This window comes from Ambystoma mexicanum, chromosome 2p (assembly GCF_040938575.1).
Source record: "Ambystoma mexicanum isolate Mex_15411 chromosome 2p, UKY_AmexF1_1, whole genome shotgun sequence".
In the NCBI taxonomy this organism is placed as follows: Eukaryota; Metazoa; Chordata; class Amphibia; order Caudata; family Ambystomatidae; genus Ambystoma; species Ambystoma mexicanum.
Window position 1 is genome coordinate 1,282,311,637 of NC_090923.1, and position 27,500 is coordinate 1,282,339,136.

Below are 27,500 nucleotides of genomic sequence, written 5' to 3' on the forward strand. Positions count from 1 at the left end.
ACCAAACTCATGAACGCTGTGGCAGCCCTCCTCAGAGTGCAGGGCCTCCACATCTACCCATACCTAGATGACCAGCTCGTCAGGGCTACATCTCCGGAAGCGGTTCGCCACTCTTCCCATGCCCTTATGGACATTCTGCACAACCTGGGCTTCTCCCTCAACCTCAAGAAGTCACAGCTGCTCCCTACGCAGACTGACATTCCTAGGACTCATTTGGGACACGTGCTCCAAGAGGGTTTTCCTGTCGGAAGACAAAATCTTGGCCATCAAGAGGGCCACTGCCCACTTTCTCAGCAGAGAAGGGACCTCGGCATGGTGGTACCAACATATCCTGGGTCTACTGGCGGCGGTCCTATTAGCCGTGCCACACACAAGACTAAGGATGAGAAGGATTCAGCTGCACTTCACGGCCTCATGGATTCGGGAGCGGGGCTCGCAATCCGAGATGATCAACGTTTCTCCAAGTCTCCACCCGGACCGAACTTGGTGGTCCATGGACTGCAACCTACGGATGGGCAAGCCCTTTCAGCTGCCCTCTCCGCATGCCACACTCACCACAGACTCCTCGCACGATCTCTCAGTGCACGGCACCTGGACTCGACAGGAGCAGGAATACCACATCAATTGATTGGAGCTGAACGCCATCTGGCTAGCGCTCAGAGCATTCCTATCACTTCTCAAGGGAAAGGTTGTCCTCATCCAGACAGACAACTCGACCAGCATGTACTACATCAACAAGCAGGGAGGCACCAGACCCCCTCCTCTGTGCAGGCTGACGATCAGCATGTGGGAATGGGCCCTGGGAAACATTTAACTCTCGGCAGTCCACCTCCCGGAGGAATCCAACCTGGAGGTGGGACAGGCTCAGCAGGCTGGGGGTGGACAATTACGAGTGGCAGCTAAACAACCTCTTTATTCAGGAGATTTTCAACAGGTGGGGGTCATCCCCAAGTGGATCTCTTTGCCACCTGGCACAACAAGAAGTTTCCCCAGTTCGCATCCTGGCAGGGTCAGGGGTCCAGCTCTCTGGTCGACTCATTTCACCTCCATTGGCCCCGACTGAAGGCCTACGCCTTTCCGCCTACTCCCCTGATCCACAGGATAATTTGCAAGCTCCATGGTGGCCGGCCAGGCCATGGTTTTCGGAACTACTCAGCCTCTCGGAGGTGCCCCCGATACTCGACCTGACGGGCCCAGCACATCATCTGGTGCAGCAGGGGGGCAGAATCATCCACCCTGCGCCAGGGAAACTAGCCCACACAACGTGCTCTCCTTTTCGGCGCACCTCACTCATTCGGGCATACAGCTGGACACTTGCCGTACATACCTTGCAGCCATTGGGGCTTACAGGAACTCGGAGGAAGGCATTTTTTCCTCCTCCAACCCTATTGTCAAGAAACATCTGACTGGTCTCGCTGGGCTCTACCCGCCTGTCAAGAGACGGCACCCTGTGTGGGACCTTAACATAGTCTTGGGCTCCCTGCCACACAAACCATTCGAGCCAATGGCGTCCGTGGACATTAGGCTGGTCACCATCAAGACGGTCTTCCCTCGGCTCGCAGAGTCAGTGCGATCCAGGCGCTGGTCGCCTCTGAACCATATACCACCTTTCACAAGGACAAGGTAGTCATGCGGACATAACTGACATTTCTGCCCAAGGTTCCGTCTGCGTTCCACTTGAACGAGGAAATAATCCTTCCTACGTTTTTTCCAAATCCCAAGGACAAAGCACAGAGAGTACTGCACTGCCTGGATGTCAGGTGTGCCCTAAAATTCTACTTAGACAGGACCAAGGGCTTCCACAAATCGGATTCTCCGTTTGTCACTTTTGGGGGCTCAAGACCAGGCTATCAGGTTTCTAATGCTTCCATATCCCGCTAGATGGTCTCTGCCATCAAAGAAGCATACGAGGGCCAGCACAAGCCACTTCCGGCCAACATGCATGCCCATGCAGTCAGGGCCAAGGCAACGGTCATCGCATTCCAGCGCCATGTCCCTTGGCAAGTCATAAGCAGGGCGGCCACTTGGGCCTCTCCCTCGGCTTTCTGTAAACATTACTGTTTGGATGTCGGCTCTGGATCTGATGCAGCCTTCGCACAGGCGGTTCTCTGGAACCTATTTGCTTAAGTAGGGTCTCCTCTCCACCCTGGGGATAGATTCATTTGTAATCGCCCATACAGTATGGCGGAAAAGGGGACGGGACGTAAGAGTAATTATAATTCGAATGGATTGTGTCCTCCAAAGTATTACATCCAGCTTGAGCTGCTTCAGAAAATTTTACTCTGCAGAGGGCGCCGTGCGTTGATGTCGTCGAGTCGATGGTCCCTCAAAGGCCTCAGTCGAGGGTGATGTCATTGGGTATGCAAGTAGCACGCGCGGTGCCCGTTGGCCTCAGTTCCGTTTTTCCGCGGTACATGTTGCTTCGGAGATTCGACTTGCCTCAAGTTCTGTGACGCAGTAAATACTGAAGAACATTTGATATGTCCTCGTCATCGACTCGACCCTGCAATCGGGTTTCAAAAAGTGTAAATCTTGCGGTTCTTAAATGTCCATCATGGACCCACATCAAGAATGTTTGTGGTGTCTCGGGAAGGGCACAACATGTAGGCCTGTACGAAGTGTCGGGCGATGACGGGGATGGCCTTATGAGAGAGGAAGGGAAAACTGCAGGTAGGTCATAAATCCGACCAGAAAGCCTCTAGCGTCGAACCTAGTTCCCGTGGGGAGAAGTCTCCTCGACACGAAAGGCATCGGTCCAGGTCCCGAAGCAATTCTCATCGCTCTTCGTCTTTGACGAAAAAAATCCAAGAAAGACGCCACAGGTCCCCTTCCACCTCGTCCTCAGACAAATCCCCAAAAAGGATGAAATGCCCCACAAAGCATTCTTCCTCCGAAGAGTGGGAAGCATTCAGGGTAAAAATGATGGAGGTGTTTGAGAAAGCAAAGCCTTGATCCGTGCCTTCTTCGGAAACGGCCAGGAGCGTTATTGCTCCGACACTCAAGCACCCTCGAGCCCGGGTGATCGAAGAAGGAAGGATCGGGAACCTTCCAGGACGCCGAGTGAAAAAGACAGCCCAGGTCGAGTCGACCACTCGAGGTCACAGATGCCGTATGAAAGCCTACGCACCTCGAAGGGCAAATCTTTAAAGAGCGCCTCAACGCCATCGAAGCCGGCCCCATCGATGACCACTATTTCATCGACGCCTTTGTCGACGTTGACCCCGAAGCCCTCGGCGCCAAAGGTTCCAAAGGCTCCAGTTCAGCCAACTCAGCCAGAAAAAGAGAAGGCTGCAAAGACTGTAATGCCCTAAGGTTCCACTAATAGACCTCGCCCACCTCTTCCAGAAAAGGTTTTTAAACCTCTTCCAAGGAACGCATTTTTGAAATCCCTGACTTCAATATTTGTGGAAAAGGAGAGATCTGATGAGAATGTTACTTTTGGACCGGAATATGGTACCCCAAATGTCCCAGAATGCCTGATTTCTGAAGAAAGCAGGATGAGGGACCTAGTGGAATCCTTACATAATGCAAGTGGCATTGATACATCGCCTGAAACGGATGTTGGCAGGCCAGAACCAGGGGAGCATGCCAGTCCCTCATACTGTCAAGTAATGTTAAAGGACATTTGTACTGCGCACTATCACCACCGGAGTGGTCCCCTGGCGCACTGGCTGCTCTGAAAGAGGAAGGGAGGGTGAGTTAGTGGGAGGAAGCAGGAAAAGTGCAAGAGAACAGTGATGTGCTGTTGACGGCCACAGCCCGGTGGGTCCGTTGGCTGGTCCTGGGGTGTTTGCGGCCGGTAGTCGTCATGTACTGTGGGGGTAAGTCTGTGTTTTTGTTTTTGCAATGTTGTGAAGTTTGTGCGGTTTGTTGTGCTGTAGGTTTGTGGTTGTTTGGTTTGGCGTTTGAGAGGTGTGTGCAGAGGTGGAAATTGTTAGTAGAATTGGTTAGTTGGCATCTCTATCCTGAATTGAGGCGCTGGGCTTGCAAAGTCTCTCCTGATGCTCCTCTGTCCTGATCTGGGACCATTTTGCACTACGGTCCCTTTCACATCTGGCCCCCACCTCAACCAGCCTCCATCACAACCCCACCGGTCCTCCATTCCTGCTCTTGTGGCCAGTGCCGCTGCCAATGTCCACCACTCAGCTAGTGTGGTGATTGCCAGTGTCTCTGCAATTCAATTGATACTTTGGTACCTGGTAGCAACTAAGGTGCAGTGGAGATGAGATTGGCTGGGATAGTTGACTCCGTCTCAATGGGTGTCACCTGTGTTTCAGTCTATCCGGTGTCACCGGTCCGGCATTGTGGGAGCTTCCCTGTCGGTTCTGGGGCTGTCATTGTCCTTTCCAGTTCCGTCATCCTTTATCTCTGTTTCAGTTTTCAGTTTGAGTCTGTGGTCTTGAAGAGCCCGGTTTTTAGTAATTTTGTGAATTTGTGGTGATCTTCGGGGTTTCTGATCTCTTGGAATGTTGTTCCAGGTTTTTGTAGTTAAGTGGTAGAAGGAGGTGCCTCCAAGTTTTTTCTTAAGGTATGGTTTTAGTTCCAGGCGGATTTCGTTGCTGGATCAGAAGGGCTTCTTTGGTTTGTAGATTATTTTCTTTTGTAGGAATTCTGCTCCTTGTCCACTGATTGCCCTGTGCGTTATGCACATGGTTTTGAAGGTGATGCAATGTTTTACTGGGAGCCAGTGTAGTGTTTTTTTTAATGACAAAAGTGGTCGATCATTTAGGATGGGCTAGACCACCAACCCAATTTATCCAGGATGATTTGACCGATATATTGGATCATGGTCCCACCGAAGATCCAATCCTACCCTTCCATGTAGCCTTGCGAAATAGGGAGGCCAAAAATTGGGAGACTCCGGATTCTATTCCTCTAGTGAATAAATCCCTTACTTCAAAATACCGCCCTTCCAGTAGCGACCCCAGCTCTGTCTAAACACCCCACTCCTGAGAGTCTGGTGGTCCAGGCAGCCACAGCTTCAAATAAAATGGCATACCCTTCTATCCCTCCGGACAGGGACGACAAGCATGTGGATGGTTGGGCATGCAAGGTATTTTCAGCTGGGAGTATGGCGTTAAAATTAGCCAATTTCACATGTGCCTTGACAAAGTTTTCGTACACTCTGTGGGAGTGCATTGCAATGGCGGCGGAGCACATACCAAAAGGGGACGAAATGGAAGGGATTCCTAGCCATTGTTTGAGATGGAAAGGAGGCCATGCAGGAATCCCTTCAATCTGGATTGGACACTGCAGATAGTGTGAGCAGGTCCATGGGTACTTGCACGGTAATGCGCAGATTTGCGTGGTTACGGTAGTCAGGTTTCGCACCAGACGTGCAGAATCGTCTTCTGAACATGCCCTTTGATGGCAGCAAGGCTGACGAGAGCCTTGAAAGGTTGCAGACATCAAAAGCAGCTGCCAAGTCTTTAGGAGATGCTATTAGGAAACCTCGGCCTTTTCGTGCACCACGTCAATCTTGGCGGGGACGATCCTATCGTTACTACTCCTCATATGGAAAGGCGAGAGGAATGGCCAGTCAAAGGGGCCAGAGAGAGGCCACTCACGGTGGACGAGGAATACGTGCAAAGCCAACTCCAGCTGCAGCCTCCCTGCCATTAGCGGCTGCAGCAACCGCCACAAAACCGCTTTGAGGACTTGCATCACAAGACACCAGTGGGAGGCTGGCCGTTGCAGCATCTGCAAGAATGGCAAGCCATTACTTCAGATGATTGGGCTCTAGAAATAATAGCCCAAGGTTGCTGCCTTCCTTTTCTAACGCAACCTCAAAGCAATCCACCAGGGAGACACCTTTTGAAGTTTTCAGATGCGCTCCTGCAGCAGAAAGTTCTAACCCTGCTGGAGAAAGGTGCTACAGAACCTGTAGCGGAGAGAAACCAGGGATGGCACTCCCCTTACTTTTTGATTCACAAAAAGGATGGAGGACTGAGACCCATCTTGGACTTAAGAGGCTTGAACAAGCTCCTCAGGAAGGACAAGTTCAAGATGGTTACTCTTTCTCAGATCCTTCAGGCCCTGCATCTTCAGGATTGGTTGGTGTCATTGGACCTCCAGGATGCTTATTTTCATGTGCCAATTCATCTCAAGCACAGAAAATACCTGAGGTTCATAGTTGGCGACTCACACTATCAGTTTCAAGTCCTTCCATTCGGATTGACCTCCGCCCCAAGGGTCTTCACCAAGTTAATGGTAGTAGTGGCAGCGCACTTCAGGAGAGGGAGGAAGGGGGGGGATTCACATCTACCCCTACCTGGACGATTGTTTGATCAGGGCACGTTCTGCCGAACAAGCACTGGATCATCTGAAAGTCACCTGCCACTTAATCCACATACTGGGCTTCTCCCTCAATTTCAAGAAGTCACAAATGACACCTTCCCAACAGCTCCAGTACATAGGGGCTGTATTAGACACATCCTTGGGAAAGAGCTCGCCTCCCAGGTTGAGGGCTTCAGACATTCTTCAGATGGTTTCCAAATTCCAAAATGCCCAAAGTCTCCAAGCCTACGCTTTTTTAAGGTTGCTGGGCCTCATGGCATCCTGCATCTTCCTAGTACCAGAGACACGCCTGAGATTGAGATCCCTTCAATGTGCTCTAAAGACTCAATGGTCCCAGTTCTCAGGTCAAATGACGGATTTCCTTCAGATTCCGAACAGGGTTCGGCAGGGTCTTCTGTGGTGGACTTGCACAGAAAATATCCTAAAAGGAGAACAGTTTTGGCAACCATGGCCGGAGATTACAATAGTGACAGACGCCTCACTCATTGGGTGGGGAGCTCATGCCAACGAGCTGACAATCAGCGGTCGTTTGTCTCCATCAGAGTTCAAACTACACATCAACCTTTTAGAGCTGAGAGCAATCAGACTAGCGCTGAAAGCTTTTCTACCATCTGTCAGAGGAAAAAATGTCCTGATAATGATGGACAACACAGTGGCCATGCATTATCTAAACAAAAGAGGCGGTGTAGGGTCACTACCTCTGTGCAGAGAGGTAATGCAGCTCTGTTATTGGGCAATTCAAGAAGGAATCTCCTTAACGGCAGTTCATCTAGCTGGGGAGGAGAATATGACAGAGGACGCTCTGAGCAGGCAGAGCACGGTGTCCCACGAGTGGGAACTGGCTCAGGAAGTCATTCAAGAGATCTTCGCCCTTTAGGGAACCCCCCAAGTAGACCGGAATCAACCGGAAGTGCAAAAGGTATTGCTCAAGGGAATTTCCCCCGAGAGGAGCCCTAGGAGACGCGTTCGTGGTGGAGTGGAACTTCCCACTAGTATACGCGTTCCCTCCCATTCCCGCCATTCCTCAGGTCATCATGATACTGAGACGGTTCGGAAACCGCATGATCCTAATTGCTTCGGATTGGGCCAGGAGAACGTGGTACCTGGACCCTCTAGACATGTCCATCTGTCCCCCGTTACATCTTCCTCAGAGAGAGGACCTTCTCTCACAAATGGAGGGCCAGGTTCTCCGTCCAGTGCTCAAGATTCTCAACCTTCACGCTTGGTATCTGAAAGGCTGAGATACAAGGATTGCGACCTTCCAGATGACGTCATGGAGGTGTTGCTTTCGGCAAGAAGACCAGCAACAAAATCTCTATACCGTTGCTGTTGGAAAATGTTTTGCAACTGGTGCAGAGAAAAGAATGTTGATCCTTTTCTGTTTTATTCCGGATGGTACTGTCTTTCCTCTTCTCCCTAGCACATAGAGGTCTAAATGTTGGGACCATTAAAGGTGATCTTGCAGCGCTTTCCGTTTTCAAGCGCTTGTCGGAAGAATGCTCCTATTTCAAAATACCTTTAGTAGTAGAATTCTTAAAAGGACTCACCAATGCGTTTCCTCGTTACCCTTTCCAGGTACCAATTTGGGATCTTAATCTGGTTCTAAAATTCTTAATGTGTGCCCTTTTGAACCCTTGCGCACTTGTCCATTAAGATTACTAGCCTGGAAAACCACTTTCCTAGTTGCTTTAACATCTGCAAGAAGAGTGAGCGAATTGCAGGCACTGTCTTCTAGGCCATCCTATACTGTGTTCCATAGGGACAGAGTGGTATTAAGGGTTAAACCCTCATGTTTACCTAAAGTTGTGTCCAATTTTCATTTAAATCAGAAAATTGTTCTACCCGCATTCTAGCCTCCACCCATCCTAGTAAGGAAGAGGAAAGATTGCAGAGGTTGGACCCGAGAAGAGCTCTAAGCTTTTACATTTCTAGGCTTTCCAAGCTTAGAGTGGATAATCAACTTTTCATTGGCTATGCCCGAAGGAAATTGGATAAATCGGTGTCAAAACAAACCATATCACACTGGATTTTGCTCTGCATTTCAGAATGCCTCAGATTTGCAGAGAAAGACCCGCCAGAAGGCTTAAGGGCCCATTCCACCAGAGGTATCGCCTCTTCGACAGCCCTTCAAAGAAGTGTTCGCATAAAATCCATTTGTGAGGCAGCAACTTGGTCATCGTTGCATACTTTTTCAAAAATTCTATAGTCTGGATGCTTCCCAATCTAAGGAGCAACATTTTGGTAAAGCAGTGCTATATTCAGCCATATAAGGGTATCAAAAATCTACTCCCTCCTCCAGAGAATATTTCCATATTGCTTTGGGAGTCTATCTTAGATGAGGAATAAGTTGGAGGACACAATCCATTCAAAGAACAAGTTACTTACCACTGGTAACGTTCTTTCGATTGGATGTTCCTCCAACGTATTCCTCATCGCCCTCCCACCCTACCCCTCTGTAGATTTTCCGGGTTATTGCCACTTCAACTCTCGCAAGGCTAATATCTGACTACCGGCACAATCTACACAGTAGAACAAGAGTTGGGGGTGGCGGGGGGGGGGGAGAGAAATGAGGCCAACTGGCGCCGCACGTGCTACTTGTATACCTGAGGAGGTCACCCTCGACGGAGGCCTTCGAGGGACCATCGGTGCACAGCAGCCTTTGCCGAGATCATTTTTCTGAAGCAGCTAAAGCTGGATGGAATACATCTAAGATGAGGAATACGTTGAAGGAACATCCAATCGAAAGAAAGTTACCAGTTGGTAAGTAACTTGTTCGTTACTCACTGTAGTAACTAACATACTCTTGGTCCATAGTCCCCTTTATTCCATACGTCCCACCAACCTCCCCCTAATAATTCTGGTGTCATTAGGCAATGTTAAATCTATTGTCGAGGCATCAATGGGGACTGAGGTGTGGGGGCGGAGTCAGGGCAGCGCATGGTCTCTGGGCCGCGCCCCTAAATTTGAAGGGGAAAAACGGGTTTTCTGGTGAAAAGGGTTCCGTCTCCCGTCCCATGGAAGGGATGCCCGTACAGTATGGAGGAAAGGGGACTATGGACTAAGAGTACGTTAGTCACTATGGTGAATAATGTATAATTTATTTTGTGACCACCCATGTCTGTATGGGATTATATTTGCATGTAAAAAGCTTTCTCAGTGCTATAGTGCTTAGAAGTGTTGCCTAATTGTAAAGCACTTGAGGGGTGCAGGAAGGCGCTAGCTCCTCCCCAACATTCCCCCCCCCCTTCATTACTTCTACAGCAACAAACTCATCCCCACCGGACATAACTACAACCCCAGGAAAACTAGTTTGTGTTTCGCTGTTTATTGTATGGCAAGGTGTTTTAGATCCCCCCAATTGATACCACCATCTTTGCGCTATTAAGGACTATATGAACACAGCATTGGAGACCCAATTGGCACGTGCAGAAGAGAACCAAGAAGAACACGATCACAGGCACAAGTAATTACTGCTGCCCCCAGCCATGACGAGACCCCATTAAAGGCAAGCAATAGCTAATCTGTGTTCTGAACTCCACCTTCTTTCTTCATTTGAACACCTAGATTGTTCACTGCCTTGATGACGTGGCATAGTGACCCATTCTCGGCATCCTCCGGGGGTGTAAAAGTGCAGCAGCTGCTTGTACCCCAGGAGCCACAAAAAATGAAAAAGAAAGTCTCTGTTGAGCTAAAAAGAGCAGTGTGGAAGAGTCTTTTGAGGCAGTTTGATCTCTTTCTTCCCTGCCTTTGAAATCGTCCTTTTTCTGGCAGCATACTGTTGGGCAAAGTTTGTATGTAGTACTCTATGGGATCACTACACTCAACTCTGACTGCAGGTATAGGAAACCCAACCTTTGGTATAAGCTTTTACTGCACGGTTTTGGTAGAGTGTTCAGCAGCCAGGCTTATCTCAAGAGGGCTCACTGTGAGCTGTAGTGGAGTTGCACAGAGATTCACAGTTACCAGTATTCAAATAAACCTGCTCAAGGTTTCTTGCATAAACCATTATTAATTTATCAGTCAGTTAGAATAAGCCTTCTTCAGAAGGGAGCAGTATAATAGTAACACACAAATACACTTCAATACTGTACACTCTTTGTTTCTAAATCTTTTTCTAAATCAGTAAAGACCCTTTTGGGATGGCCTACAGACACAACCTACACCCAGTTATTATCATTGGTTGGGGTGCTGGGGACATTAATATCTTACTGTTGGCATTTAGAGTACTCTTAGTAGTTCGTAAAATGCAAAGGTTATTAGAACAAGGGACCACAAATCTTCTTAAGCAGGCAAATACTTTTGGATCCCTCAAAAAGAGTCCTACAATTCAATAGGCCAAGCCAACATCAATGGGCAAAAGTCTTGCATAGGATGAAGCACTTCTGTTAAGTAAATGGAAAAGTCTTTGTACAAGTTCTTGGGAATCTTTGATGAAAAGAAGAATCAAATGTATGGCCACAAGCTGATTAGACTTGTGAGTTGTAGAAGTTGCAAGCACTGTACAGTAAGAGGTAAGTTCTCGCAGACTTTTTACAGTACCTTAGAAATGAAAGATGCAGCTGATGACTTCTGTTCCTGTGCAGCTCTGCAGATCTCACTGTTCCTGGGCCTCTCGTGGGGACAAGAGGGATGATGTCAGGGGACTCCTGCAATGCACTGGTATGGTCAAATCTCGCAACCGGCAAACTTCACTTTCAGTGGCTCTTCAGTGTTTCAGCTCCTCGCATCTACCACAAATAGCAACACCGCGGTTCCTGGCTGTCGAGATGGACTTTCCTTGCTTCTGGGGTCCGCACTCTGTTGAGGGGACTCAGGCTCGGTCAGTCCTGGTTACTGGGAGTCCAGAGGATCTTCCTGAAGCTCTATGCCAGCTTAAAAGCAACGCATACAATCTGGTGTTCCTCTCCCTGTTTATACGGTTTCCAGCAGCAACTCTGTGGAAATTCAACTAGCTCTGAGATGGATGTGCAGGTGACTTACTTTGGAGTTGATTGGTCCCACCAACTCAAGGGGAAAAGTTGTCAGTGCAGGGGCTTCTGTCGATGCGAACTTGGCGTTTCGGCACTGCACCAGTGCTTCACTGGGCAAACCAACGGTACAGGAGTTGCAGCAGGCATCCTCTTTAAGTTCTTCTTCAGTTTCTTTGTCCAGTGGTCGACTCTGCCTTCCAAGCCAAGAGACTCGCCTTTTATTCAGTTCTCTCCCATTCATTCCAGCCTAGCTGTCAATCATCCAGCAGGGTGGCTGTCCTTGCCGGACAGTCAGCCAGCCAGCCAGCCAATCACCACAGAGTGCATTTGTGTCTCCTAGGAGACTAAGCACAGGGAGAGTCGGTCACCTCCCTCACTTCCTGCCTATCCCAGACACTCTGGAGCCAAAGGCGGCTTCACTCCTCAATCCCACCAAAGGCGAAATAAGCAAAGAGACCAAACCTGGTTTGGCACGCAGAGAAAATCTCTAGAAGGACCTTTCCACAAAGAAATGACAAAAAGAAGACCGTGGGCCATTTTGTCAAAGATGGCTCCTCTGCCATTTTGAAAAAGATGGCTCCCGCGGTTGCTTTACCGGAGTTTCGAACACAGGCCGTGGTAAATGCAAACCATGGTAGTTTCAAATGAAACCACTGCCACCAGCCATTCAGTGAGGAAAGAGTAACATAAAACATGTTACATGAGGATCTAGACACAGGGGATACTAAATAACCCCTCCAGCACTCTATTGTAAGATAGTTTGTGCTGGGTCTAGAAAGTTACAATGGTAAGTAAAGTCAATTTCACTTTACTGCTCTGGGAAACAGTTTATCCCAGAGAAGGTATTTAAACCTTTGGGAAATCTGGAAGACTTCCCTGTGTCACTGCACTGAAGGTGCTGTGACGCAATGTAAAAGATGATGCCTATGGAGTTTGTCAGACTCCACAACCAAAAGATACCCAGAGGTAAAATTCACACAAAAATACATGAAGGAGTGGGGAAAAAGGGTCACACACTCTCCGGATTAAAAAAATCAAGTCCTCAAAATCCAGCAAAGTTTCTGTGGGGTCTCTAAGGTGGAGGGAATTAACACATTTCTGAGAATTCTCCCTAACAATGGCAAATCTTTTTGAAAGGGACCCTAATTATTTCCAAAGTCTTCAATCCACCCTGCCCACAACTGGGGCTCTAGTTCCCAGATCCCTGTCTCGGCCACTGCTTCACAACGCCCTTCTAAGAGGACTCCCCCCGAGTTTCCAACTACTCCATCACAAGACCCCTCAGTCATTGACCTGTATGACCTGGACACTGACAATGAAGACCTCTATGCATCTCAAGAGGCCGCAGGCCCTTACTATGGTGATAATGACCCAGATCCAGACATGTATAACATGGACTCTCCCGTCAACCAGGATCCTCCTGTGATAGATTCACCTATAGATAACCAGCCACTACTGAATGATGTGCTCGTCAAGGCGGCTGAGCATTTCCAGATAGCCACGCAGGAACCTCAACAAGATAAAGATTTTGTTGACATTTTGGGGGATAAAAAGGCTGTCACTCAGTTCATTCCTCTCTTGCGGTTGGTTCAGTGAAAGATAAAACCCTTGCTGGAAACTCATAATCAGACGTGGCCGGTTAACCCCTGCATAGAGAAACTCTTCAGACCAGACCCAATCTATATTAGGGGACAGCTCAAACCTGACTCTCTTGTAGTTACTATGACAAGGAAGAGAGCAGGTACACCCCTAGCCTCCTCTGCGGCACCTCTGGACAAAGAGTAAGAAGCTGTATACGATGGGGAGGAAAGTGTCCTCCTCGGCTGCCTATCGGATGAGGATAGCTAATAACTCCACTCTTTTGGCAAGTTATAACTGCCATAAATGGGATGAGGTCTCAGCTTTGTTGTCATCAGCCCCTGAACCCCTTAAGACACAATTGGCCCTTGTGGCGGCAGAAGGCAGAGCTGTTTCAAGCTGCATGTTAAAGAGTAATCTGGACCCTGCTGATAATGCCGGCAGAATTATTGCAGAGGGTACTATTAAGCGGCATGCTTGGTTAAGCCAGTCCGGCTTCAAGCAAGAGACACAAGCCACGCTTTTAAATATGCCCATTGACGCCAACCTACTCTTTGGAAAGGTCGTTGAAGACGCCTTGAAAACTGATAGAGGAATACGAGACACTGGAGTCATTGGTCCAGCTAACCAATAAACCCACTGGCCAGAGAGGCAATAGTAATGTTAGTTGCTGACGTGGACAAAATTCCCAGAGTGGTTCAGGCTACAATCAAAATCGGGGATCATCCTGGGGTAACAATCAAGGCCAAGCCTCTCAAGGTTACCAAAGGGGGCAGTGCAGATCCCGCTTCCGGGGGGAGGGCCGAATCTAGATGTGGTTCCACACCTCCAAAACAGTGACTACCCACTTCAGGTGCCCTCCCATGCCTCTCCAATAGGAGGGTGTATTTCAAACTTCACCTAAGCATGGGAGGCAATCACCTCTGACAAATGGGTGCTATCCACCGTTTCAGGCGGTTGTGTGGAGCTCCTCGAGCAACCCCGGAACCATCCCCCATGCCAGAAGAATCACTCGAAGGAAGACCAACGCATCCTTCTCGAGGAAGTCTCAGCACTGCTCCAAAAGGACGCCATAGAAGTCGTCCCAGCCAACCAGATAAAGCAGGGTGTTATTTAACATACTTCCTTGTGCCAAAGAAAGATCTCACAATGTGCCCAGTATTAGATTTGCGCCCTGCAAACAAATATGTCAAGCCACAAAAGTTCTGCATGACTGCGCTACAGGAAGCAATCCACCTGCTAAAGCGGGGGGTCTACATGGCAACATTGGATATGAAAGATGCTTATTTTCATAGTGCAGTGTTCCAAGCGCACTGAAGATTCTTGCATTTCAAGATGGCAAACCAGCACTACCAATTCAAAGTGCTGCCCTTTCGGAATAGCATCTACTCCAAGGGTATTCACGAAGGTACTGGCGTTGGTGGCAGCACACCTGCGCAGGGAGGTAATCCCAGTCTACCCTTACCTGGACAACTGGCTGATTACAGGGGAGACTGCCCAATCTTGCAGGTAAAACATTCAAAGAACTATCAACCTTCTCTTTCAATTGAGCTTCTCCATAAACGAGAGAAAAAGTCGAGCCTTGTGCCGAGCACAACCAAACAGTTCCTAGGAGCTGTAATAAACTCAGAAGAGGGGTTGTTCTTTCCATCAGAGGAAAGAGTCCAAAACATGTTACTGCGCATACTGCATTGTCAAACTGGCTGCCAGATGAGAATACGCAAAGCTATGCGTTTGCTAGGCATGATGGCATCTTGCATTTACCTGGTTCCTCACACGAGCCTGCGCATACGTCCCATGCAGGAGTGGTTGGCGAAACAGTGGTCTCAGGCAAGTGGTCAATGGGACCATCTAGTGGTCGTTTCGCCAACACTAGTACAAAACCTTCGCTGGTGGCCAAGAGAAAATCTGTTAAAGGAAAACCATTCCACGATCATGAAGTACAAGCGACTGTCACAACAGACGCCTCACTCCCCGGGTTGGGGGCGGGGGGCTAATTACCTTCATCACACAGCACAAGGTATGTGGTCTCGTGCTACGACGCAGAAGCACATCAATCTGCTGGAACTACTGGCTGTGTTCATGGCCCTTCAGGCATTCGAGATACACCTAGTGAACCAGTCTATCTAAGTCCTGACCGACAGCACTACGGGGATGTTTTACACCAACGAACATCCCCGTTTGTCCAAATCTGTCCAAGCTAGCGCAACAAATGCGGAAATGGGCACTCAGACGGAAGATATTCCTGTCGTCAGAGCACGTTCCAGGTGAACTCAACTCTAGCAGACTCGTTGAGCAGAGATCCCCTTCTAGAGGAACACGAGTGGCAACTAGAGACAGAGGTCGTAGAACACTTCTTCTATCAATGGGGTTTCCCCACAATAGACTTGTTCGCTACAAAAGAAAACAGTCAATGCCCAGACTTCGTGTCCAGGTTCTCCCATCCAGGCTCCCAGGGGAACGCCTTTTGGATAAACTGTTCAAGGAAATCTGCTTACGCTCCCCCCCCCCCCCCCGCCCTCCCGACTCCTCTAACGAACAGGGTGGTGAACAAGATCAGCAAGGTACAAGTGACACTCATTCTAGTTGCTCCTATGTGGGCAAGACGGCCACATCTGCGAAAACTGGTGATGTGCGATCCCATCAAGCTCCCGTGCATGACCAATCTGCTGACTCAACCTCACTCAATGAACTTGGCAGCATGGCTCCTGAAGTCCTGTTCGGACATCTTAACCTACCACAGAGGTGTATGGTTATCCCAAAGGAAGCACAAAAGCCTAACACTAGACACTGTTATTTCGACAAGTGGAGGAGATTTGTAATTGTTTAGAATTCAACTCTTTGAAGGTCCACCAGGTGGCTTTGTCAGGCTACACCATCTTCCACAATAAGGTTTCATGGTGGAAGGTGCCGGTCATCAAGGCATTCATGGAGGGGGTAAAGAGACTTCACACTCAGATTTCAAACTCGCCGCCAGGATGGGATCTCAATGTAGTACTAACTAAGCTCATGAAACCCCCTTTAGAGCCGATGCACAAGTCAAGTCTTAAACACCTGACTTAAAAGACAGCCTTCTTAGTGGCTATCACTTCCATAAGAAGAGTTGGTGAATGACCAGCATTGTCAGTGCAGGATCCTTTCTTTGTCATACACAAGGATAAGCTGATTTGAGTACTCATCCTAAGTTCTCTCCTAAATTCAGCTCTAAATTCCATGTAAACCAGTCCATTGAGCTTCCGGCTTTCTTCCAGAATCCAAAAAGCTCAGCTGAGGTAAAACTCCATACACTAGATGTAAGGAGGGCGGTCCTTTGCTATGTAAACAAGACCAGACCGCTAAAGAAAACAGATCAACTGTTTGTCTCTGTAGCCCCAGGCAGTGAAGGGCACAGCATTTCCAAGAATGCCATCTCCAGATGGATAGTCGGGTGCATACAACTGTGCTATTCCCTGTCAGACAAAAAACACTGCCTTTTACGCCTAGGGCCCACTCCACAAGGAGCACAGGAGCTACTCTAGCATTTGTTGCAAATGTCCCCCTAGACAGCATTTGCAAAGCAGCTATATGGAGCTCAGTAAACACTTTCACTCATTACTACTGCATTGCCGCACATTCCAAGACAGATACGCAGGGTGGGACAAGCGGTTCTAAGATATTTATTCGCTCATGAACCTTCTCACATCCCACCATCTTCTCCTAACATTGCTCGCTAATGTATGCGCAGCATGTGATCTGAGCAGATTCCACAAGCCTCAGAAGGGATACATTACTCACCGTAATCATATTTTTGATGCTTTGTATTTGGGTCACTCTGAATTTTGTTGCAAAGTTTGGTGAGGATTCGTCCGGGGGGGGGGGGGGGGGCAAAGTTATAGGGGGGGGGGTCCCAAAACTTTTTTTTTCCCATAGACATAATGGGAAAAAACTTTGCTCACGCCTACAGCCCAAACCACTGGACGGATTTACACCAAATTTGCGGCAGGAGCGGTGGATTGGTCCCGAAAGCGTGCTTTGCTTTATTTGGTGTAAATCCGTCCAGTCATTTTTTTAAAAATGACAAAAATGTAAGTGAAAAAAATTAGTGAGATCTGTGTTCGCTTCGCGGACACACTTCCCTGTTCGCTCCGCGGACAGGACGGTGATTGGACAAGCAGCTTGCGTGATGTCCGCGGACATCTGACGTGCTCTCTCATTGGATGCGATGAAAGCGTGCAGTGCGTCTGGCTTCAGAGACGCCCGCCATCTTTGTTCCTCGCATGAGAGGCTTTGTATCCTGCCTGCACAGTAAGTCCCCCACCCCTGCTCATGCCCGTGTCAGTCTCCTGTTCCTCCCACACCCCCACCCCCCGCTCATGCCCCGTGTGTCCTTCTTTTCATCCCCACTCATGCTCTGTCTTCCCTTTTCCTCCAGCCCCCCGCTCACGCCATCGGCACACGGTGGCCAGCGGAGGGCCGAGGAGCGGGATCTGCCGCCTGCACAGTCTTTCTCCCTCCCGCCCACCCCCGCTCATGTCCGTGTGTCTTTCTCCCACCCGCCCAAGCCCCGTGTGTCTCTCCCACCCCCCGCTCATGCCCCGTGCGTCTCTCCCACCCCCCCGCTCATGCCCCGTGCGTCTCGCCCACCCCCCCGCTCATGCCCCGTGCGTCTCTCCCACCCGCCCACCCCAGCTCATGCCCCGTGTCTCTCCCACCCGCCCACCCCCGCTCATGCCCCGTGTGTCTCTCCCAACCGCCCACCCCCACGTGTCTCTCCCAACCGCCCACTCCCGTGTGTCTCTCCCAACCGCCCACCCCCCGCTCATGCCCCGTGTCTCTCCCAACCGCCCACCCCCGCTCATTCCCCGTATCTCCCAACCGCCCACCCCCCGCTCATGCCCCGTGTGTCTCTCCCAACCGCCCACCCCCCCGCTCATGCCCCGTGTGTCTCGCCCACCCCCCGCTCATGCCCCGTGTGTCTCCCCCCCGCTCATGCCCCGTGTGTCTCTCCCACCCGCCCATGCCCCGTGTGTCTCTCCCACCCGCCCATGCCCTGTGTGTCTCTCCCACCCGCCCATGCCCCGTGTGTCTCTCCCATCCGCTCATGCCCCGTGTGTCTCGCCCCCCCCGCTCATGCCCCATGTGTCTCGCCCACCCCCCCGCTCATGCCCCGTGTGTCTCCCCTCCCGGCCACCCCCCGCTCATGTCCGTGTCTCTCCCCTTCCCCCCATGCCCCATGTGTCTCTCCCCCGCTCATGCCCCGTGTCTCTCCCCCTCCCGCCCACCCCCGCTCATGCCCGTGTCTCTCGCCCTCCCGCCCACCCCCGCTCATGCCCCGTGTGTCTCTCCCTCCCGCCCACCCCCCGCTCATGCCCCGTGTGTGTCTCTCCCTCCCGCTCATGCCCCGTGTGTCTCTCCCTCCTGCCCACCCCCTGCTCATGCCCCGTGTGTCTCTCTCTCTCCCTCCCGCCCACCCCCGCTCATGCCCCGTGTCTCCCTCCCTCCCCCCGCTCATGCCCCGTGTCTGTCTACTGTTCTCCCCACCCCCCGCTCATGCCCCGTGTCTGTCTCCTGTTACCCTCATGTGCCGTGTCTGTCTCCTGTTACCCCCCATCCCCCGCTCATGCCCCGTGTCTGTCTCCTGTTCTCCCCACCCCCCGTTCATGCTCCGTGTCTGTCTCCTGTTCTCCCCCACCCCCCTCTCATGCCCCGTGTCCCTCTTCTGTTACCCCCACCCCCTGCTCATGCCCCGTGTCTGTCTCCTGTTCCCCCACCCCCCTCTCATGCCCCGTGTCTGTCTCCTGTTGCCCCCACCCATGCCCCGTGTCTGTCTCCTGTACCCCCCAAACCCCCGCTCATGCCCCGTGTCTCCCTCGTGTTCCGCCCACCCCCCCGCTCATGCCCCGTGTCTGTCTCCTGTTCCCCCCACCCCCGCTCATGCCCCGTGTCTCCCTCGTGTTCCGCCCACCCCCCCGCTCATGCCCCGTGTCTCCCTCGTGTTAACCCCCCTGCTCATGCCCCGTGTCTCCCTCGTGTTCCCCCCACCCCCCGCTCATGCCCCTTGTCTCTCTCCTCCACCCCCACCCCCGCTCATGTCCCGTGTGTGCCCTGTACCCCCCCGCTCATGCCCCGTGTCACCCTCGTGTTCCTCCCCACCCGCTGCTCATGCCCCGTGTCTCTCTCGCGTTCCCCCCACCACCGCTCATGCCCCGTGTTTCCTTCATTTCCCCCCAACCCCCTGCTCATGCCCCGTTTGAACCCTGTTCCCTCTCACCCCCCGCTCATGCCTATGTGTCTGCCCTGTTTCCCCCATGTTCCCCCCCAGCCCCCGCTCATGCCCTGTTGTGTTCTTTATACACCCCGCCTTCCCTTTCCATGGTGGCCATCTTGGTAATATGAAGGAAAATCTTTTTGTTTTTACCACCCGGCGTTCCCACTTTGAGGACATAAGATGTTAGTGGCCTTCATCTATTGAAAAGGATGTTATGGTTAAGTTGCACTAATAAAAACCTATGAAATTCAATGAAAAAACTTTGTTAAAGGGACGTTATGGTTAAGTTGTGCTACTAAAAACCTATGAAATTCAGTGAAAAAAACTTTGTCAAAGGGACGTTATGGTTCCAAGTAAAACCGAAAAACCCTTGAAATTCGCCAGTTATGGTAAGCTAAGCAACCATAACTCGAGCCACCACCGTGCACTGATAAGACTAACACCCCGGACATCAAAGATGACATCACAAATGTTGTTGATGACATCACTGATGACATCACATGTCTGGCTCACTCTTTTTTCTTTTGCTGACATATCTAGGCCACATGGTTTTCTTCAGTAACAGTCAGAAACTAAACATTTTATTTTATTTGTAGACGTATCCTTCAAGTAGGTTCTTACAGTAATTCCCTTAGAGTCCAGTCACATCATATGAAACATATACATACAGGAAGACACAAGCTTGAAAGACCGCAATCCTTTTTGTGCATAAAGATAATCAAGACTTATGAGCACTTTCTGATAGTTCTGTTTTTTTTTTTTTTTATGGTTGTACTTTCCCTGTGGGTCCAATCACATCAAGTGATACATATACATAGGGTAAATAGCAGCTTTGAAACACAGCAATCATTTATTTTCATGAAAATAATCAGTTAAGTTATGAATTGTTTCTGCTACTACTTGTGCTTTTTTGCTAACTTCACTTTCCCTGTATATACCCATATTGGTATGTGTTCTTGTGTCTTTGTGTTTTGTCTATAGTAATGCAATTATGTAATGCATGTTTTATTAGCTACGTATTACATATTTCACAGTACACAAAAATCTATTAAGAAAACAATTATCATTTCATTATTCAACATATTAACATTACGAATATTATACCTTCATCTTGTACGCTGCACACAATGTTATGTTTCTGTATGAGTAGCTTAGTATACTAGATAGAACCCCATAATAGAATGCTATTTATATCCATGCATCGTTCAATGCACTAATAAGGGTATGATATTTATTGCAATGATCCTTGACACTTTTTTCGCAACATTATAAGAATACTTTGGAAGAACATGGTTCCCTAAATAAAAGCAATGTGGTCCAAAGCAAATTAATAGAAGTAAAAGCCAGCCAACCTTAAATGAGAATGTAAAGCAGTTTGTATGTTAGTCAAGAACTTTCAACATTATGCTAGGAGTTTTGATTTGTAGTTAATTCTATAACTCTGATAGGTGTGTGCAATGTGATGCAAAGTTTAGATATCCCACCCACAGTATTATTGTTTATTTTTGCAACTTTTTCTGTTTTACAGATAGTGATTATTGAGCACAAATCAATCATCTGCCCTGGTTACAATGCAGTACTGCACATTCATACTTGTATTGAAGAAGTTGAGATAATCGTAAGTCTGCATCAACTTTTCTGTGTTTGTCGTTCGTTACATTCGTCAAATGTGTATAATTCTGTATTAAATTGCTGTTTACCTGCATCAATTTAATGTCCACGTGATTTTTATTCTTGCAATTTATTTCAGTCCTTTTTGAAATAAATTGTAATGTAATCATGCAGAGATTTGACAAGACTGTTAGGAAAGAATTCTCTTTACAGCACCTTTCCCTCCATGTTTACAGACCGCCAAAGCCTTCAGCTTCACTACACTGATTTTTGCTCATTTGTCATGTCCTTCCGTCTGTCCATACTGGGAAACTCCCCGTAGGCTTGTTACATTGTTAGCACTTTTGGTAACTTGTTATCCTTCTACAATGCATTTTACAATGCAGTGCAATGGGGTAAAGATTTAAGGGACAAGCTGGTGACCGCAATTACTTTTTGCTATTTTGTTAATGTACTTTGCCTACCACGTTTGGCTATCTTCTGTGGCTAGTGTCTAAACATGGTCATGCCACAAGGCTTTTCGTTTGTCCCTTCGCCATCTTGTCACTAACCATATAAATGCCATATCATATCATTCTTCCTGACCTGTGAGCGGGCTTCTGCAGGGCCATGTGTGTTTGCTGCCAATAAGTGGGTTGGGACTGTCTGGTCCCAAGCCACAACTGGTTTGTGTGTCTGAATGGTATGCATGGGCAGTGCCACCAGTGGACCTGATTGGATCACTGCTGGTGTGTGTGTAGGCCAGATCTCTTTATTTTATTGCACATTGTTACAATAATACTGATCAACATCAAACTGCAATATATTGCTCAAATGGGTGTCCTGATACATGCAAACACATCGGCAGCAGATACTCATTTGTCACCACCTTCGAAACACTGGCGTGCCAAGAACGAGCGGAAATCGCCCCAAATGTCTCTGGGACGGCACGTAGGTGCCTGAAGGCCAATTTATGTTTCTTCCATATTGTTAGCCCATAATATAACTTGAGTCCAATTCTCAAGTGTGGGTTCTTCCTTCCGTGTCCAGCGCATAAGAATAGCTCTCTTTGCCAACATAAGAATCGCCTTTAAACACTATTAACAGGTATACTGTTGAGTAAAATCAGTCTAAAATTATTAAGAAACATAAAAGCAAGGAGATGCACGTAAAATGCTTCAATCGTTTCGACTTGTCCACATAATTAGTAGGATACAATTAATACGGTTTAGTACAATAAAACCAAATATAACCAAGTAAAACTAGCAACTACATAGATCTTGAATATATAAAATTATGAATTTTAGTAGTTAATCAACCCGGTCATAGTGTGCATTCTGAGAGATGGAGCATGAACAAGCCTATCCTATGTTCGATAAAGGCCATCATATCCAATGTGACAGAAGAGCGTAGCTTCCATACAACTCTCAGTCTTTAAAAAAAGTAATTTAAAATTGTAATTTTTAAAAACATAATACAACAAAGTTGACATCAATAGTTAAGTTTGAGTTTTAGAAAAAGTCCCCTTTTCTTATTTTTAATGTATGAGTAGATGGTATTGAGATACCTGAGGTAACGAGTTTTAAAGTGGTTAGCCAAATCTCCCTGTTGTGCTACGGGAATGCAGAAAGATTCAATGCTTCAAGGAATTTCACAGTATCTATAATAAGCAGAGTTTTCGTAGCATTAAAAACCAGCTCCCAAAATAGTTTTATCGAGAGTGAGACTCTTTTGAAAATGTTTTTGGAAATATTGTTTCTTCAGGTCTAGTATGGCTGGGCATTCAGCTATAAGATGCTTGGAGGACTCCTTCAGGGTTCCAATATTACAAAATCTACAATTTGTTTCGAGGGGATTGGGTCCTCCGACGTATTCCATATCTTTAACAGTAATCACCACAGCTGTGCTGCGGTGATTACTGTCAAAGATATGGAATACGTCGTCGGACCATCCCATCGAAAGAACGTTACCAGGTAAGAGAGTAACTTGTTCGTCGGGCAGAAGTGCTTTGTTATAGATTGCTTTTCTCACTTTTGTTTGTAAAAGGTTGAAGCGAAATCTCAGAAATACATCTGCGTAGATATGCTTAGGAAATTTGAGCAAATATTGTGGGATTTGATTTCTGGATTTAATCAAAAAAGCACCTGCTTTGAAGGCTGCGTAGGAATTGCATTTGTCCCGTGTTGAGATCCAATCACACTCCCAAAGTTTAGTCTTTGCTTTTTCGGGATTTGTTAATAAGTTTGCATGGATCCTTAAGGACCCTTCCCAGCTATATCTAAGCAACTTCCCATGCCTATTAGATGAGCTCCGACAAGATCTAAAACACTGGGAGAAACAAGAAATCTCCTGGTTCGGTCGTATAGCCGCAGGAAAAATTAACTTGGTTCCCAGACTAATTTGCCAATGCGCGGCACTCCCGGTAAATATTCCAAAGAGCGAACTGCTCACTCTACAAAGGAATATACAAAAATTTGTTTGGGGTGGGAGGAAACCCAGAATAACAAAAAAGATCATGCGTCGTGGGAAGGCAATGGGGGGCATGGGAGTCCCTGACGTGGTTAGATACGCACACGCAGCACAACTGTCTCATGCATACACTTGGGCGCAACCAACGGACCAACCGCTATGGAAGCAACTAGAAGAGGCGTGGTGCCAGGTCCCCCTAGCCAATCTCCCACACTTACCACCTATAAAAGCCCAGGCAAACCAGGGTCCCCTTACAGCAACAAAAACAGCATACAACTGGAGGGCAGCAGCACGAAAATGGGGCTGTAGGGGCACCATAGGACCACTCACACCTATCTGGAACAACCCTGAATTCACCCCAGGAAACCCCCCACATAGCTTTGCACCATGGAAGGAGGGATGGCTAGAAAAGCTCTGTCTTTCTAGAAGAAGGATTACCCATAACGTTTGAAAGGTGCAAGGAAAAATTCAGAGTAGAAGAGACCGATAGGTTCCACTACGCTCAGCTGCGGCATTGGATCTCCCACAAAGCTGTCGGGGACAAGGGGGCAAGAGACCTAACTGCTCTAGAATTGTCCTTACAATCACCTACCACAAGGGGCAGAATCTCTACGCTCTATCGGCTCATGGACAGGACAGACCCTGATAAAAAAGAAAAATATTTTATTTTCTGTACTGGGAGAGGGACATGGGTCGAACAATAGACACAGAGGAATGGGGAAAGAGCCGGACCAGGCTACACAAAAGCACGCAGTGCATCTGGAACAAGGAAGGAGGATATAAACTCTACTATAGATACTTTCTGATGCTTGTTAATCTGCTTAGAATCACATGCTGTGCATATGGTCCGACATCCTGTGGTAACCGCAGAGTATTGCATCTTGTCTTTCGGGCACCGAAAGGGGACGTCTGCATAGACGTGTCTGTAACACTATCCCTATTGTGACGTGTAGTGTACCCAATGTCCTGCACGCGCCGAGGTCCCTTAGATTGTAGATGGTCGCCCTATAGAAGAGCTCTTCATAAGAGACATTGTTTCCCCATAAGCCACTTCGACAGCGATTCAAGCAACTTCGACAAAGACTGCAGTAAGATTCTACGGCAGTGGATTTTGGCGCCTAATATCCGGTGGCTGAGCCATCCACGTCGCTAGGCACTCTGGCCAGCCTACACAGTAACGAGAGTGGGGTCAGGGTGGCCATCTCTTTACGTCTCTCCTCTTTCCCCCTCTTAGCCCTCTACGTCTGGTCATCTTTGTCTATACCTTTCGCTATGGAAAGGGCAACATTTAGGTTCTGCCCCAAGTGTAGGGTCAGGTACCCGTGGAAAGACTAGCACAGTACGTGTAATTCTTGTCTACTCCTAGATCACGACGAGAAGCGGTGTGTGGCTTGTAAGCTCCTTCGGCCTAAGATCCTTAAGGCGCGCTGTGTAAAGCGGTGGGCCGCGTACGGTATGTCGCGGGCTGATCCCTCTTCCCCCACCGCTACACCTGCCTAAAGTGACCGGGGCACTGATGCTGACCAGACAACCGTTTTGGATGTCTTCAACCTTGAGGCGGACGCTTCTAGGTCTGCCACGCCTGTCCCTGACCACTCTAGGCCTGACGTAAGTCTCGCTTTGGGGACAACACCCGGCGACAAGGGCGGACAGAAACCACACACTAAGCACACAACCCTATCATGGATTTCGACGGTTCTGTCAAAAAAGGTGAAAGCGCCAAACGGGACCGCCGAAAATTTTGACGGAATCATCTGATCTGGTAGATCAGCAGCCTTCCCCCGCATCCGCAGCAGCGTCTTTCGACTGGGCACTCCAAAGTTAAGGGCGCTACCTCTAAATCGGGTTTACCTGCCGAAGCACGATCATCCGATGCTCCGGCGCCCCCTAAGGCCTCGGTAGGCCCGAAACCCTACCCCTAGGCCTCCTAGCCTTTCTGCAGGCGAACAATCTACTGCTAGGCCCTCTAAGGCGCGGTAGGCGGTGAATGTACCGCTGACCCGTTGACTCGCGCCGATTCGGTGGTGATTGAGGACAGTCTCGCAAGGATTACTTCGGCGGTTGGGCTGACACCCAAGATGCCGTTGAAATGCATGGAGCCTGCCGCGGACAGGTCTAAAGACCCGCCATGGCCCCCCAGTACTTGCGAAACCTAGGAGGACAGTCAGGAGCCTTTGTCGGGACAAATTACGACACCAACGAGAAGAAGGCAATGTTTTTCCACCTTTTGCCCCTTCTGGTTCATCGAAGTGGACCAGGAAAAGTTTAATGGATGCATGTCCCGTCTAGAAAGGATTGTCTCGTGTTCAGAGCATCCTTCCCCTAAGAGATCTCGTGAAGATCCTCTTTTGTTGTCTGCTTCACGTTTCCATGAAAATCTTGACTCTCAAGACCCTTCGGCTTCTGTCCACCATGAAGATGTGGTCCAGATGGACACTTATCAAGACATCTATGACGAGAAAGAAGACCCTTCCGCCAAGCCTACCCTGATGACCAGCCGGATGCCATGGGCAACTGGGAGGAGACCCAGCAAGTTTAGACAGAGCCATGGGTGCTCCCTACGCAGCATCAGGACACTGCCCTATGCCTGGATTCCCCTCCCACCACTCCGGCCCGCCAGGCCTCACCTGTGGACGATCAAATGGCTTTCAATGGCATTTTAAGAAAGGCAGCCGAGCACTTTAAGATCACCACCCAGGAGGCTGTACCTGGCAGGAAAATCAAAACATAATTAAAAACACTCTGGACACTGCTGATAAGACAGGCAGGTCCCTGGCCCAGGGCACACTACTCAAGCGGCACTCTTGGCTCTGCAACTCGGGGTTCAAGCCTGAAACACAGGCCGCTCTTATTAACAAACCCATAGAAGAGACCAATCTCTTCGGTAAAGCGGTTGATGCTCTGGAGACGGCCAAGAAAGAGCATGAGACTCTTAAGTCCTTACAACAAATAACTCAGAATCCTTACCCCCAGAGGGGAGGCGGTTCTCGTCGGTCCTTTCAAGGCCAATCCCGTTCAGGTCAAAATAACTACAATACGGGAAACTGGAACTCTGGACAAGCATCTGGAAGCCCCGCCAACTACCCAGCTAGGGACCAACGACGCGGCAGAGACCCCAACCCCAGAGGAGCCACAGCCTCTGGTCAGAAATGACCAACTGATCCAGGTCCCCTCCCATGTCACCCCGGTCGGGGGGCCCTTAACATCTTTCCTCGTGGCATGGGAGGGGATAACTTCAGACCAGTGAGACATAAAGACAGTTGCCCACGGGTACTGTATGGTACTCTTACGTCCTGTCCCCTTTCTTCCATACTGTTTGGGCTACCCTTCCAAGGGCCGGGAGACGGAACCTTTTTCAACAGAAAAAACCTTCCCCTTTAGATTTAGAGGCGCGTGGGGGTGCGGCCCAGGGAGCATGCGGTTCCCTGACTCCGCCCTCCGGCGCCACACCTCAGTCCCCTTTTCCGCATCGACGGGAACGGGCCGAATTCACCAGTGGTCCTGGGTTTGGCTTCGGCCATGTAATTCCACGCACTGATAATTCTTCTGTCTTTTTTGTCTTATCTATCATTCAGGTACTCGGTCCTCAGGTGTCGCACTCATCCCCGGCGCATGTCGATTTCTACAGGGTTCAGCAAGTGTCCATCCTGCAACGGGCTCTTCCCAACTTCAGACCTCCATGCCCTCTGCCTACGTTGCCTTGGCTAAAACCACGGTTGGCAATCATGTTCGGCGTGTGACTCGCTGTCCTCGAAGGCGCTGAAGTACAGACTAGCCAGGTGGTGGGAGCTTTTCCGGAGGTCGCCTCCAGAAGAACTTTGTGCAGCATCGAACCAGGCCCAAGGTAGGGCCAATATTTTCCAGCGCACCCAGCAAGGGAGACTCCTTCCCAGGGACCCTCCGGCCAGGTCCTTCTACCGGCACGTGCACCGAGGCTGCTACAGCTACCGCCCTTCGGGTCGAGGGGTACTCTGATACTCCCGGGCGCAGTGTTGAGGGATCAGAAGGTTCTTGTACCAGGTCTACGCCCTTGTCCCGGCACAATGTCCAAGGTGATATGCCCTAATACAAGCAATACGTCCGAGGGGGCTCCTAAAAGCAGCTCTATCAACCCCCGGGTCGAGGGTGTCACACATACCGGGCTGAGGATGAGGGTAGGCCTCGTGATCCACACGCAAAAGTCTTGAACAACGCTGCGCCCATCGGGCTGAGCAACACGTTGCAGGCACGTGGCAGGCAGCTCGACAAAATGGCCGCCATGCCAGAAAGGGGCACCCGTCGGACGCCATTCCACGAATTTGGCGAAGAACGAGTATCAAGGTAGGACTGGCCTCAACCAGGTACGTGGC

The 27,500-nt window shown here is 49.3% G+C and overlaps 1 protein-coding gene across 1 annotated transcript in view; it reads left to right on the forward strand.

The window, feature by feature from the left end:
• Window positions 1-27,500, forward strand: part of GSPT1 (G1 to S phase transition 1) — a 647,462-nt gene that overhangs the window by 491,998 nt on the left and 127,964 nt on the right. Inside the window, exon 13 of the mRNA XM_069645596.1 lies at window positions 20,621-20,710. Within this exon, the coding sequence (XP_069501697.1) occupies window positions 20,621-20,710 (90 nt within the window). The remainder of the gene's footprint in view (window positions 1-20,620; window positions 20,711-27,500) is intronic.